The sequence below is a fragment of the Phyllostomus discolor genome, chromosome 2, assembly GCF_004126475.2.
Source record: "Phyllostomus discolor isolate MPI-MPIP mPhyDis1 chromosome 2, mPhyDis1.pri.v3, whole genome shotgun sequence".
Classification (NCBI taxonomy): domain Eukaryota; kingdom Metazoa; phylum Chordata; class Mammalia; order Chiroptera; family Phyllostomidae; genus Phyllostomus; species Phyllostomus discolor.
Genome location: NC_040904.2, coordinates 158,974,750 through 158,989,422, shown reverse-complemented (window position 1 = coordinate 158,989,422; position 14,673 = coordinate 158,974,750). Strand labels below are relative to the sequence as shown.

The window sequence follows — 14,673 nt, the reverse complement described above, 5'->3', positions numbered from 1 at the left end:
TTTCACCAGCTTGAGACATGATAATGTGTAATCATTAAGCCTACACAGGGCTGAAAACAATAAAAATGGTATTGTATAGATGGGGCATGGGTTCAAAATGATACATTTTATTAAGTGTGCAAAATAAAATGAAGTGAACTCTATGCAAAAAAAGTACAAGACAGGTATTATTTAAAATGCTTTAGTACTCATTTTCAATAAAAAGAAATCTGGCATTATAAAAATACATAAAATAGTAATGGACTTATACCCTTAATTTACACAAGATTTTTTTTGCATAAAACAAAGTTATAAAATAGTTTAAAAAGAAATTCTTACGTGAAAGTTACTCCCAGTATAAAATTTGTATAAATTTTGGAAATTTTGGTCCATCTGTATAAATAAGACATTTTATCCTTTTAAAATCCATAACTCCATTTAAAAACATAGGATTCTCTCTCTTTTAAATAAAAGTCCACGTGAGGTAGTAGTATGTTGGAACTCTTGGGCCACCTTCAGTCTATGTGTCCAAGTCATAAGGCTGAAAATTTGGAGTCCTGTGGTTTTCTAAGGTCTGTTTATAGGTACATGTGTGATTCTCTTGCTGAAAATCTGTCCTTTCTTTCCCATCTTCTTCTGACTCAGAGTCCAAGTCTGGGGAAGAATGCGCTTTCAAGTGAAAGGCTCTTGGCTGGCCATCCGATGGCTGTCCAAAGCCCGAAAAGGCATCCAGGTGAGGTCTCCTCAGAGGCTTTCCAAACGTTCCTGAAAGAAAGAAACCCCTTGAGCACATGACTCCTTTTGCTAACATGGGATCCACTAAAAAGCATTTCAACTGCAGCACCATATCCCATGAACACAAACAAACATCTTCTGCAAGTCCACGTGATGGTACTCGCGGTACGTGTGCCTGTGCTGGGGAGACAGAACGTGCAGAACGGAGCTGAGGATGCTCACGTCACTCTTGCACACACCCACTACATACACGCATCCGCTGCCTTCCACTTCCCAGGACCCTCAGCCCTCTTCATCACTGAGCAGCGAAGGTCCCCCACCTGTGTTCCCTCAAAACCTCACCTTAGGACGTAAGAGCCCACAGTCTCCATGAAGGGTATTTAGACAGTAACATACAAGTAAACTATGCCTGAATGAAGAAGGCACTTTTGAAATAATTCTTATGTCGTGTTCTTTTTTCAGTGGCAAAATATTATTGGGCTGACTCAAATTCTTGCCTCAGTTGTATAAAAGGGATTATTTTCATTTTTTTTCAAAACAGGAACGTACGTAATTATACTGTGACAGAACACAAAATTTCTTAATAGCTGGGTGAAATATTTAAAAATTCTATTTCTTAAACAAGACAAGTGGCGGTTTATTTTCCCCTATCTGCCAGTGTGCAGATGATCTCAGTTCTCCCACCTCCCTGGCCCCAGGCACTAGATTGAAAAAGTCCACAAATGGGTCTTGGTGCCAGGCAGTGTCTGCTGCCGCTGCCATGGGCTTCAGGGCTCTGCTGGTGTCCTTGCCAAAGGTAGTCCAGGCTGGCTGGCGAGCAGGGAGCTGTTGCCAGATAGGACGCTGTCTACCCTTCGACTGTGGGTTTCGTTATAAACCACCAGACATCCCAAACCACAAGCATGCAGTGCACACAGCCCCACCCCAAAGGCTGCCGGAGCCCAAAACCACTTTTTCCACATGGCTGACGAGCTGAGCTCCTCAGTCACTCCCAACACTCTCGTGTTCGAGACGATGCCACACACAGTGCAACCCGAAAGCTCCCCAGGTTTAGTTATGGATCAGATACATAGTCAAGTAAAACCCCTCAAATCTGACTTTGCTTTCAGAAATGTATAAACTAACTAATAGAATGGCATGACAGAATCACTAAAAAAACCGAACTCTTTCCACCAGTTCAGCATCTGAAGCTCTCACTCTCTCCCACACGCAACGTGGAATATGGGTCCCGAGTCGAGGTATCGCATCGTTAAATGAACTTACCCATGAACGAGTTACTCAAAGTAACCAATGCTGGCTCTGAACTTGGCCCAAAATCTAAAGAGGACTTCAGACACACATTTTTCATTCCAGGTCCTTCATTTTGAGAGTAAGTGGAACTGATTAACTTCCTCGCGTGCGATGGCCATCCTATGTCACTGACACTCTGTTCACAGGATTCTTCCGCAGGGTGAAGACATGGGTAGCACTCCTTCTTCTTTGTGTAGCCGGCCTCACAGGGGTCCATCAGAGCAGTTCTAGGGTCCGGACCACAACCTTCCGTTTGGGGACAATATCAGAAGGAGACAGAGTTAGCACTTCCGGGAATCTTTCAGGAAACAGAACGCGGATAAGAAAGCCACATACCTGTATGATACGCTTCAAAAGGATCTGGGCCATACACATTCCCCTTCAAACACACAGGGCCTGGGGACCCCAGAAAGGGACAGAGGAATGGATCTGTGGCGGCTTCCACATCAGCTTCGCTGCTGTTGTCGACGTGGCATGTCCCTTTAAAACAGATATCTTAGTCATCGAACCAATCTTACTCAAGCACCATTCAGCATTCTCTTTACTTTTGGCATTTTCCATTTTTATAGATGAAAACTTTGTATAGAGTAACACATAAAGGAAAAAATTGCAGAAATTCGAGGTTTTTACAAAATTTATTGAAGTCTATGGACTGAGTAAACCTGTGACATCTAACCAACAGAGGACTTCACTAAGCACTGTACTACACGTGTCGGCCTGTCTGCTGGCCCCACCCACCGGCCAGAGAAACTGATTTGTGTCCATACAGCAGCAAAGCGCTGTCAGCTGAACCACAGGACACCATTTGCCACCGTCCCTTCCTCTGCAAAGTCACAAATGACCAGGACCACAGGCCGACACCTACCAAACACCTCTTAATGCTGAGAGCAAAGAGGGGCTCAGCCCACAACAACTCCTATCCTGAGTATTTGAGCTAAACAGCCCAGACACGATATGCCAGTTAGTAGTGGGCACAGCAGTGAGATCGCGAGTGTTCGAGATGCTGCACTGAGTGAGCCACGCGGGTGGGAAGCAGGACGGGATGGACAGAGGGTGGCTGGTGTCAGAGCAAACATGCAGAATGAGGACCCAGCAAAGCTGGTGACCTCTGGAGCTGGTCTCAGCACAGACCAGCCTCCAGCCCCCAGATCCAGGTGAGGCGGCACCAGTACGCTCCAGTTCTGTCCCTTCACACTTTCATGAGGGTCTTTTCAGTAAACCCTGCTGCATTTCAGCACGCTTGGGCCTCTGCTCTCTGCAATCAAATGAGTGAAGCAGAACATCCACTTAAGAGCTCAAGTCTTCTATCTGTACATCCTCTACCACTGCCTTATCAAGCACTTGGTAATCATTAGTTGAATCTTCTCTCACCACTGACTAAACTGTGAACACTGAAAACATCTTTTCTTCTCTCCCAAGTATGGAGTCCATCACAAAGCAGACACTCAAGGAATGCTTGTGGGAAAAGATGCCAAAATGTTTGAAAATAATGTCAAAAGCCCCCACTTGATGAGCCCTTAATGTGTGCCAAGCAACATGTAGTTTTTCATTACCGTTTTAATTTTCACAGCCTAACAGGAAAGTACTATAATTGTCCAAAGACACACCACGAGTGTCAGAAGTGGTTCTTAAACCAAGCTTGTGCTCTTATTCATGCTGTCTCCATTATGATTCTTAAAACTATACAGTTCTTAAAGCAAGAGTCAGAGTTAGATATTCCTAATAAAATGCTTCTTAAATCATTTGATTTTTCAGAGCATGCATGAAACTAGTCACTCTGATTTAATAAGGTAGTGATGTGGACCCCAGCTCGTGGGGTCAGTGGCATTATGGATGAAATGAGACAGATTCACATGGACTACCGAGTCCTGTGGAGGAAAAGGGACAGCAGGGCCACTCTCTCAAGCAGAGAGTGCCCTCACCCTTGCCTTGACAGGCTTTGACTGCTTTTCTGGGCACATTACATTGAGGATGGTCCTCATTTACTATGCACAGGTTCACTTTAGGTGGTTACCTTTTACAGAAAACAAAGGAGAGGATGCTGCTAATCACATCACAGAAGAAGGATATTTGCAAATGCAAAGGAAAAAGTGGTTGAACTGGTTACACTTCTCCTTGGAAGGCTTAGCATGTATTTTAGGAAGTTACTTTAAAGATATGCAGTAAATGTTTGCTGTCTCAATTCAGGGTGAGGGAGTTTTAGCAAAATTCAAGTCTCAAAGTGGCTTAGGTACAATGCAGGCCTGATTCCCCACAGGAGAACCTATCCATGGGCGTGGGTCCTGTGTGCTGGACCTCGCTCCCCACTAGCATTTCCGAGTGGGAGCTGGGCCCACACCATGCAGGATGGTCTCCTACAAGGTAGAACATTCAGGGCCAAAGAATATTTACAATGTAAAGAAAATATTTACATTGCATGGAGGAATTAAATTTTACTTAACCTACTTCTTTTATTGTCAGAAATGAAGATTTTCCTAGCATTTAAGAAAATTTATTTAATATTAGCTTTGCCAAGGATCTTAGGCCAGGTCCTAAGGCTCAATTATAATTCTAATATTATATTTGAGCCTTCCATCAGATTTCAAAACAACTACAGCCCATGCTCATTTTACACACTCACCATTACCGTCATGTTGTGGTAAGAAAAATCCGCCCCCTGAAGAAGTGACGAACTGGTGGTGGCTTCCGCTTTCTGAGGACCCGTACCCATCCTGTCTGTCGGCCAGGGTTCCCTGAGACGACAGGTAACTGGGGATATCTGCTGGCAGGTTGGTCTCATCTACGGCACAACAGCAGCACTCCATTAACCAAGAAGCCTCACAAGTGCCCCCAGGGCTTCCCTGATGCACAGTACACACTGTTTTGGTTTCCTTCAATCAAAGGGATCTGGCCCTGCAAAACCATCCGGACTGTGTGGTACTCAGGCAGGCGAGTTAGGGCTCTGCACCTCCCAGCAGCCTGAGCCGATTTTCTACTTTATCACCTGTGGGATGCCCCTCCCACAGTTCAAAGACAACACATGTTAAAAAGAAAGGCTTAAGAATTTTCAAGGGATAGTATCTAAGCTCTTGAATCAATCTTGATCTCTGCTGTAGTCCTGACTTAATGGTGTTCACCAATATGGGAGTGTGCGCACAGGTGTCTCCCACGAACAATTACTACCCTCCCTAGATTCCTCCGCACACACGGCACGATGGAAACCTATGGCGGAGTGTAAACCTCGCAACCAAAGGGCCGCTCCTGGTTCTCCACTCCCGTCTTGCGAAGGACATAGTCTGGTTTCCACTGGGTCTCACAGCCAATAGGATATTCTGATGAGGTTTTCACAAAAAGTACTAATCTTTAAACATCGGCTGTATTTTGAGCCAGGGCGTTATTTTTAGCTAACCATATTTCTGCAGCTGAAACAAATGAGTCACCCTTCTGACGTGGCCTCGGACTGCAGGACACACGCTGCAGGAGAGAATTCCCACGGGATCTCTCTCTCTCCTTCTCTCTCTCTCTCTCTCACACACACACACACACACACACACACGCACACGTGCACGCGGGCACGCCGGCTGCGCCTGCGCCCGGCCTCTGTCTGCGCACCTGTGTTGGTAATGCTGCAATCTTCGTTCCTCCGCCTCGTGTGGTATATGATGACCACCCACACCAGCGACGTGCCCACCACACAGCAGACCACCGCTATGATCACGATGCCCACGGTGGCCCACCCGTCATCATCGAATGACGAGGCGGTCATCTGAGGGGAGTCACAGGTCGGAGTAGGGATCACGCTGAGGCGCACGTGGCCTCGCTCAGTGCCCAGGGTGTTGGACATTTCACATGTGTACTTCCCAGCATCGCTGACATCTGAGTCCACAATGATCAGCAGCTGGTTGCCTGCTGCGAAAAAGTGCCTTTCAGTGACCACCAAAGGGCTGTCGTCCTTGGTCCAGTTCAACTTGGGAGGAGGGCTACCTCCAGCGATGCACTGCAGAACGGCCGTTTCTCCCTTGGTTACGGTTCGGTCCAACAGGGGCCGCAAGAATGATGGCGTTTCTGGAATGAGAAGTTACGCTTTTTATCTCTTAAATGAAATTACATTTTGCAGTAGACCCAGGGCTTAAATTTATTCAAATTGCAAGGTAAAATTTTATTCTCCCTCAAGTTACCATGCATGCTGCTTTAAGAGTCTAAATATACACAACTACACAACACTGGGGATTTCATTTCACTGTTCAGCTGTCACTGAGTCTTAACACCAGTTACAGTAACATTTATGATTTTATAATCTCTACCTCCCTCACTGCTGACAAGGATGGGGAATGTGGGAGAAGGGGGCAAAGTTGGATATTTTAGACATTTTTCAGAAACAAAAATATGTATGAAAATAATGCCAAGCACAAGAGTGTGTGGATGCATTAAAGAATCAGAACATCACAATTTTTAAAGAGAAACTTTCTAGTGCTAAGCGTCCAGTCCTATATTAAAATTCTGAAAATGATTTATTTTTGTTATTTGGTGTTAGCAGGTTACTTTAACTCCTTTAAAGGTACACATGTGATTAACATGTTCACGTTTTTAAAAAGCACTTGTTTCGGTCAAAGATAAGAAACAAACTCCGATTTTCAGAACGCTAGGGTAAGCCAAGAAAAGACAAGAGGTCCCTCCCAATGTGTTCATATCTTTATTATCTTTTTTCTTTATAGTGTTAAGATATTGGTGGAACCCTGGTTGGTGTGGCTCAGTGGATTGAGCATGGGGATGCGAACCAAAGGGTGGTTGGTTCAATTCCCAGTCAGGGCACATGCCTGGGTTGCAGGCCAGGTCCCCAGTAGGGGGAACATGAGAGGCAACCACACACTGATGTTTCTCTCCCTCTCTTTCTCCTTCCCTTCCCCTCTGTCTAAAAATAGATAAATAAAATCTTTAACAAAAAATAAGATCTCAGTGGAGACCGCATGATGGGGAGAGTGGGCCCTGCAAAAAAGTGAAAGCACTTCCCCTCTCCTCGGAAGAGGGAGCGGATCCATCTCACCGGCCACAGACAGGAAGGAGGACGCACTCCTGACTTCAAAGCCTCTGTGGAGCCATCAGTTCTTCCCAGGAAAGGGCCAAGTCCTCTGGGCCATCTCTCACCCTCCCAGCTGAGGGACTTGGGTGAGCTAGCATCTTTATGGCTACTTTACATCTCAGGGTAAACACCCACTTACCCAGGACAGTCAGGGTTGCGTTTGCAGAAATGCTTCCTGCACTATTTTGAGCGGTGCAGCTGTACACTCCGATGTCCTCTATCTTCACATCCACGATAAAGAACACGTCGTCCTCAGGCATCACGTGCATACGCCTCTCCCTCGCGGCAGGGAAGTCGGTGCCCCCGTCCTTCTGCCAGGCTATCTGCGGGGCCGGGTGGCCCAGGGCAGCACACTCCAAGCGCGCCATGGCCCCCGCGCGGATGGTGAGGTCCATGGGGGTCTTGGTGAAAGAAGGGAGCACTGAGACCAGAAAAACCATGTGGGCATTAGTGCTGTGGGGGTTTAGAGGTTCATTTTCATTCTTTTTTTTCTGACACAGGTGACCCTGACAACGGGGGTTATTTCTAATTACAAGATAAGGAATCTAAGGCTGCGAGGAAAGATTAAGTGGCTCCCTCAAGGTTACAGAAATGACAGAGTCGGGATGAAACACAGGTCACCTGATCTTGGGCTGAGGGTCTTCCTGCTACTTTCCAGTGTCCCCAGTGATTACTTGCCAGATCTTGGGCAAATTGATTTGTATCTCTGTGACCTGACCAGTCCACCTTTTGTTTTAAATCCCTCCTGGCTCTAGTACTCTATGACTTTAAATATGTTTTGTCCTATACTTTAAACTCAAAGCTGTTCTGTGTCAGGCAGGTCTCAGCAATCAGTTATCTGATGCATTAATGAATCATATACACAACTTTTTCCCATGGAAGATAACAATGATCATATGACAAGTGGCAAGATCCTCCTGTAGAACTGTGTATCTGCCCTGCAGAGCCCATGATGATACATGTCTTTTATTAACAGCAGCTAAAACTTACTGCATCGCTTAGTGCTTACTGTATTCTGGGCATTCTGCTAAGTGCTTTACACAAATTTTATTTAATGATCATACCTCTATAAGGTAGGTGCTATTCTCATTGACAGATGTACAAATGGAGGCACAGAGAGATGAAATAACTGGCTCAGAGTCACACGGCTATAAGCAGAAGTGGCAGGATTCACACCCAGATCTCTGCGACACAGGCGGTGTGCTTTAACACTGTACTTATGGCCTCCCACGTCAAATTAGCACAGTGTGAACTCCCAAAGAGCTTAAAATGTCTGGGTCATCTCTGAGTACCCACCATCCTGTGTATGGGGTTGATGCAAAAAATGCTTGATCAGATACAAATAACCAAGAATCTGAATGTGGTGGCATGAGGTGGGGGAAAAAAGGGTTGGTGGAGAACTATGAGAGCAGAGGACAGGAGCAGGAATAAGAGGAAGAAGAAGCCAGGTGCTCTCTGTTTCTAAAGGGAGCTTTGAAGTGCCAAAGGCAAAGTCAGATCACGTACTGTTCACTGTCAGCTTGGCTTTGACGGAGTAGGAGGAACCAAAGTGGTTGGAGATGACACACTGGTATTTCCCTTCGCTGGCGAATTCCACGTTGCGCAGCCGCAGGATGGTGGTGTACTCCATCACCTCGCCGCCCTGGGCCCGCAGGTGTGCGTAATTCTCCATCTCGGCATCGTGCAGCAGCTCGTTGTCTTTCTTCCAAGCGAAAGTCATGGGGGAATCACTGCTGCTGGCAGCCGAGCAGATGAAGCTCAAATTGGAACCTTTTATTGCTGATTGTGTTTCTGGCTGAACCGTGATCTGGGGTTTAGGGAAATCATCTGTTCAAAATGGAGAGGAGGAAACAGAATGATTTTAAGGCTTGAGAGCCCAAACGCTACTCAGATGTGAACACCAGGAAACTCAAAACAAACAGGGGCTTAGGTTTTACCCTTTGTGTATGTTTCGCAGATGGACTAGCAGCCCCAGTGTTGAAACGATAGCCTGGGAGAGTGTTTATAAAGGAATTCATTCACTTCAAGTAGAGATGGAGAGCTATTTATCCATCATTAACTGAGAGAAGACTGTTATTTTGGAATATGGTATATCCCAGACCCCCTGTGCTTTTTAAAATATAAATACAAGGGGAAAAAATCAGTTAAGAAACTCACAGACCACCTACAAACACTATCAGGAACTGCAATTCTCTCTCTGTTCTTCAAATACAAAGGAGCAGCAAAATTAAAAAATCAAACATCAATAATGATAATCAATATCACTAAAGACGGCAATTAACACCCCATTTAGCAAAAACAGAACCCATATTAACAAGCAACAATTTGTAGGTAGATCAGAAAAAACCAGTCCTGTCGTGAAAGAAAAAGCCTCCGCAGCGCACTGTGAGAGCCTGGCGTGGCCTGCAGCTGAGAGTGGACGATCCATCCCGCTGCTGCGTGCTGCCCCGTGAGAGCTACATTGTAATTAGAGCTAAGCAACTCTTTCATTGCAAGCAGTTATTTTTAGTTCTCTGTTACTTTTCGGAAAAGTTACCTTTTTGAACTTCAGTTTCTCAGAGATGGTCTAAACCCAAAAGGAAACATCTTAGATCTACCAAATGTCTTATTTGGGTTCTGAAAAGAGTACTGCAAAAATAGTGTGTGTGTGTGTGTGTGTGTGTGTGTATGTGTGTGTGAGAGAGAGAGAGAGAGAGAGAGAGAGAGAGAGAGAACGGGATGTGAGGGATGCTCTGATAACTCCAATGCCACTGATTTCCCATGCTGTGCCTGCATGTTACAGTTTATTCTTTTGTATGATGATCGTAGAATTCTCCTCTGGTAAATCAGTGTCTGTGCTCCACGATGGAGGGATGCAATATTATGGATGCTGCATATATAGGGGTAGGCAAAAGTAGGTGTACAGCTGTGATATTGTGAAACACGGAGTTTGTTCTTGTATTATTTATTACTGTACTATTTCCCACATGAACAACTGTACACCTACTTTTGCCCCACCCTGTTTGTCTGAAAATAATGAAGAGTTCATATCTTGGAAACAGAGAACTGTGAAAATAACTCAGGTCCTTACAGGTAAATGCCAAAAGCTTATTTAGATCCAAGAGCTGTATCAAAAGTTTTATTTGCATAACCTCTTGGCACCGTTTAATGCTGTAACCTAAAATATATATATAATATATATATATATATATATAATATATATATATATATTTCTTATACTTATCAAACCAATCTTAGGGAAAACATTTTTAAGTAAAGTTTTAAAGGCCAATGTGAAATTAGGTTCTGTAATATCTTAGTGTACATGCTAAAATTTAAGCAAAAGCTGACTTCATGTTCTATACACCCATTTAGTTTTGCAAAGGTCTCCATGGCAGTGAATAGTAAACAGTATAGTGTAGCAGACAGCAGACGGTATCAAAAAGATAAAAACTTGGCTTTCTGATCCAGATTTGCTAACTAGCCAGGTGACATTTGGATAAGTGGATGTCTAATGATGAAATGCTTAGATACTAAGATAAGAGACCATAAATTTATTTATAATACATTCAAACTTTCATTACTTGAAATGCTTTACCCACAAATAGTAAAAATTTTAGCAGCCTATAAATCACTAACTAATAATCTTCTCTTTCTACTCCACATAAACAGCGTTTGCACAGGGCTTTCAGTTCAGTCTCGTCACAGAGCTCATGAGAGTCTCTCAGTGAGCCCTGGAGTTGGGAAGAGCTGAGAGCAGAGTTCCCATTTCATACAGGCAGAGATGGAGATTTAGGGAATTTAAAGTTAAGCAGGAGGGCTGGCGCTAGATCCTTTAATTCCCCAGAGATCCAACATCATTCTTTCCACCAAACCACCCTAATGCCAAAACGAAGACAACGAAAACTCTCCCTCTCATCTGTAAAGTTAAAATAAGCAAACTATAGATTCATTTTCATCTACCTTAGCAGAAACAAAAGCTTTATTAAAAGAGCATAAATTTATTCACATCCATTATTGGGATAGATGGAAGAAAGAAAAGGAAGAAAGAATAAAAGGCCAGGGAGACAGCTACACTCACCACACACAAAGCCGTCGGGGCTGACAGCAAAAATGCTCCTTCCCTTCAGCAGCTGAGGATGGGCACAACTGGCATTCACAAAGCTCTGGAAGTTGTTTTCCGCCACCCACTGTGGGAGCCATTTCAGTTGGCAATCACACAAAAGGCTTGATGTATTTAAATGCCTGAGGAGAGTAATTACATTCAATTTGTTTTGTATGAAATGCAGATTTGTACAAGTAAGCTAAACTCAAGTAAATACTAACAAAGCAGTGAATATGGAAACACACATCCCAGGTAGTAATAGCCTATGGTCTGTCTTAAAATGCAAGAAATGTGCCTGGCACAATTTTTTTGTTGTTGTTCTTGCTGACCTACTGAGACAGAAGTGCTGATCTATCAAAGATACCTTACTACTGAAAACTTGTTCCTGTGACTAGGCACGGTAGGCCTCACGAATTTAAATTAGAAATTCATCCCAGAAAGAAAGAGAAACTACACTTTTTAACAAAAGGAATCACTTTTCCTTTCACTACTTTCTGCTTTCTGGTATGAGGGTCAAGGAATACTAAGAACCGGCTGGATGCATTTTACAGAGACATGACCTAGGATGCCACACCCCGTGGTGGTTTTCCCCCTCTGCTTTACTGAAAACGTAGAAGGAAAAGGAAAGCTTACAATTGCTGAAGTTTCTTCATTTGTGAAAATGCATTGCCTTGTAATGACATGATGGCGTTGTCGCTCAGGTCTCTGAAAATAATCAAATCAGACACATTAGGCACAAACTGTGTCTCGGCATGCCTTTCACCAAGCACACACTCTACGGCTGACACGCACAGGGCCGACCCTCGCAGAGCCCACAAGGGAGCCTGAGCTGAAGAACACGGGTGCCTGCACCAGAGGCGAGTTCTGTTACAGTGGGAGATTCTCCTTCCATTACCACTTACAGGTTGCTGGACTCATAAGGGCCCAAGCTATTCTGCTATATTGTTTTTATTGAATTTCTCATTATTCAACTTAACCATTAGTACCTTTTAAGTACACAAATGAACTGCTCATAATTATGCTTTTAAAAGAACATCATATATGGAATACTTGCTATGATACGCACTGTTAAGTGATTTACGTGTATTATTACATTTATTCCTCACAGCAAACCCAAAAGATGGCATTATGACCTTGCTCAGCAGGAAAAGGATGCTAAGATTTGAACCCAATTATTTCAAAACCTAGGCTTAATCACTAGCCTAATTCTGCCACACACAACCCGCTACTGTAAAGATGGTTGAGTGTTTAGACAAGATGTACTTGCTAAAACAAACACACACTTCAGGCAGAACATTTATACAACGAGCAAATATTTTGGGCTGGTTTTGTTTTTAACTAGTACTTCCAAGCAGTTTGAATTAAAGCACTCGCCACAATGATTACTACTGTTTTTCTTTACAAGAGTCCGAGTATACAAAAAGGACTATGAATCAGACAGATGACCATGAAGACGGAATGAAAGCACTAAACACGGGCAGTGAAAGAGGCTGGGGAGGCAAGAAGGTTCAGAGACTTGAAGCAGAGGCTAACACTCCACGGACCCACCGATGGCACTTCCCCAGAAATGGAGTGGGTCCCACGACAAAGCCTTTGGCGCGTTTCTCTTGTTTCCGTAAGTCCAGCAGTGCTGCTCTGCCCTTCCCAACTCTGCTCTGCACTGTCATTCTGCACAACCTGAACCGCCGCACGGTCACTGTGGCTCGCCATCCCAACCCCCGCCACCTACCAGGTACGCCAGACACAGCAGCAAGGTGGTTCACAGAACAGCTAAGTCTTCACTCAACACACGGCACAAAGGGGGTACAGACGCAATGCATATTTCATATTATAACTTCTTTTATATAAGATATTAGATATTGAAATGCCTGGCTATAAGCATTCCTTGCTGGTTAGAGTGAAGTATTTATGTTGCTTTGTACTTCTACTGTACAAGTATAAAACATACATTCAAGGTCATAGGCAGCTGGTTGGCTCAGGGCTCATGCAGGTTCCGATTCCTATCACAGTTGCCTCGCCTGCTCTCCTAAAGCTGAAAATACTTTGGCCCCTAAATCTCATTTCAAAACTGTGTGCCAGGAATTACACTGAGAATGGCCGGTGGCGGAGGTGGTGAAGGCAAAAGTCGAGCGAGGCAGGGACTCTATGAAAACACAGGCACCCCTGGTTCTAGTCCTGGTTCTGCCTGCTGCTGACTGATGGGTTAGCAGCAAGAGAACATGAAAAATGACAATAAAGGGGGAAAAGCAGGCTGTACGTTTTATAACCAAACATCAGCAATGACAAACTAACAAAAACTCTGGAAGTAGTTAATTCCTCCAAGTGCCATTCTCAGAAACTGTGGGGATTATTTGAACCTATATATAAAAACTTTGGCATAATGCCTAATGTGTTATGGGTGCATACCAAATGGGAGTTTTTTAAATTTTTTATTTATTTTTACTTCTATTGATTTGAAGAGAGAGGGAAAGAGAGACATTACTTTGTTGTTCCACTTACTGATGCACTCATTGGTTGGTTATTGTGTGTACCCTGAGCAGGGATTGAACAAGCAACCTTGGCGTATAGGGGTGATGCTCTAACCAACTGAACCACCCGCCAGGGCATAAATGATAGTTTAAAAAACATGTATCACTACTTGAGAAAAATAACTAAACAAAACCCAATAATAATTTGCAGCAATGTCCTTCAAGGCAAAGGAAAATATGTGCAGACAGACACAGACAGGTGAGCAGGCAGGTAGGATGGTGGACAGAGGATGAGCAGATGTGCAAATGCACTTTACGGCACAAGGAGGATGCCAACAAAATTATGTTTTAGTTTGCTTTACCCTTCAGGTCACATAAGTAAACACCTGTCTTAGTCTACCTTTAGGGTAACTAAATGCCAGCTACTCACAGGTGTTCTAATGCATCCAAACCGGCGAAGGCTTTTTTGGTAATAGATCGAATCCGGTTTCCCTGAAGGATTCTGAAAAAAGAAATTTACATTGGAACAGTTAATAAAAGCCATTTTGGGCATAGAATTCTCATGAAAAGCACTGCTTTTGAAATCATTTGTGAATACTTTATTTTCTTGAGCTAAACAAAATAGTCTGTAAAAGTGTATCCATGCCATCTACTTCAGTAGTACGGTTTGGCATGGTTTCCACAGCATTCAAAAGAGAACCCAGCAAAAACAGGTCATCAGTAAATTACACTGATGGCTCAATTAAAGCAGTGACTTTCAAAGTCTCTTTAGGAATGGCTAGTCATTACTATAGGTAGAAACTTTACTCCAAGTAAATTTCCTCAGCACTCTAATAAATGAAGCAGATAACAGTGGAGAATTTCTCTTTAGCCTCCCTACTCATGAGTATCTTCATTATCCCCTGAAGTTTAGGGCTAGGTGAAACTCAATTTGAAAACCACTGGCTTAAAATACAAAATTTGGCCATCTGCAGGGCCATTTTATGGCTAAATCTAAGCATGTTTTTATTGCTTGGAACCTATGTCGGTGTTACCAGTAGATACTAGGTTGCTTCACT

General features: G+C 43.7%; 1 protein-coding gene across 1 annotated transcript in view; it reads right to left on the bottom strand.

The window, feature by feature from the left end:
- Positions 1–455: 455 nt before the first annotated feature.
- Positions 456–14,673, bottom strand: part of LRIG3 (leucine rich repeats and immunoglobulin like domains 3) — a 43,963-nt gene continuing 29,745 nt past the window's right edge. The window contains exons 10-19 of the mRNA XM_028532398.2: positions 14,046–14,117; positions 11,781–11,852; positions 11,124–11,287; positions 8,570–8,890; positions 7,203–7,484; positions 5,596–6,048; positions 4,625–4,783; positions 2,341–2,484; positions 1,978–2,250; positions 456–744 (exon numbers count right to left, since the gene is read on the bottom strand). Coding sequence (XP_028388199.1) covers positions 500–744; positions 1,978–2,250; positions 2,341–2,484; positions 4,625–4,783; positions 5,596–6,048; positions 7,203–7,484; positions 8,570–8,890; positions 11,124–11,287; positions 11,781–11,852; positions 14,046–14,117 — 2,185 coding nt within the window. The 3' untranslated portion in view covers positions 456–499. The remainder of the gene's footprint in view (positions 745–1,977; positions 2,251–2,340; positions 2,485–4,624; positions 4,784–5,595; positions 6,049–7,202; positions 7,485–8,569; positions 8,891–11,123; positions 11,288–11,780; positions 11,853–14,045; positions 14,118–14,673) is intronic.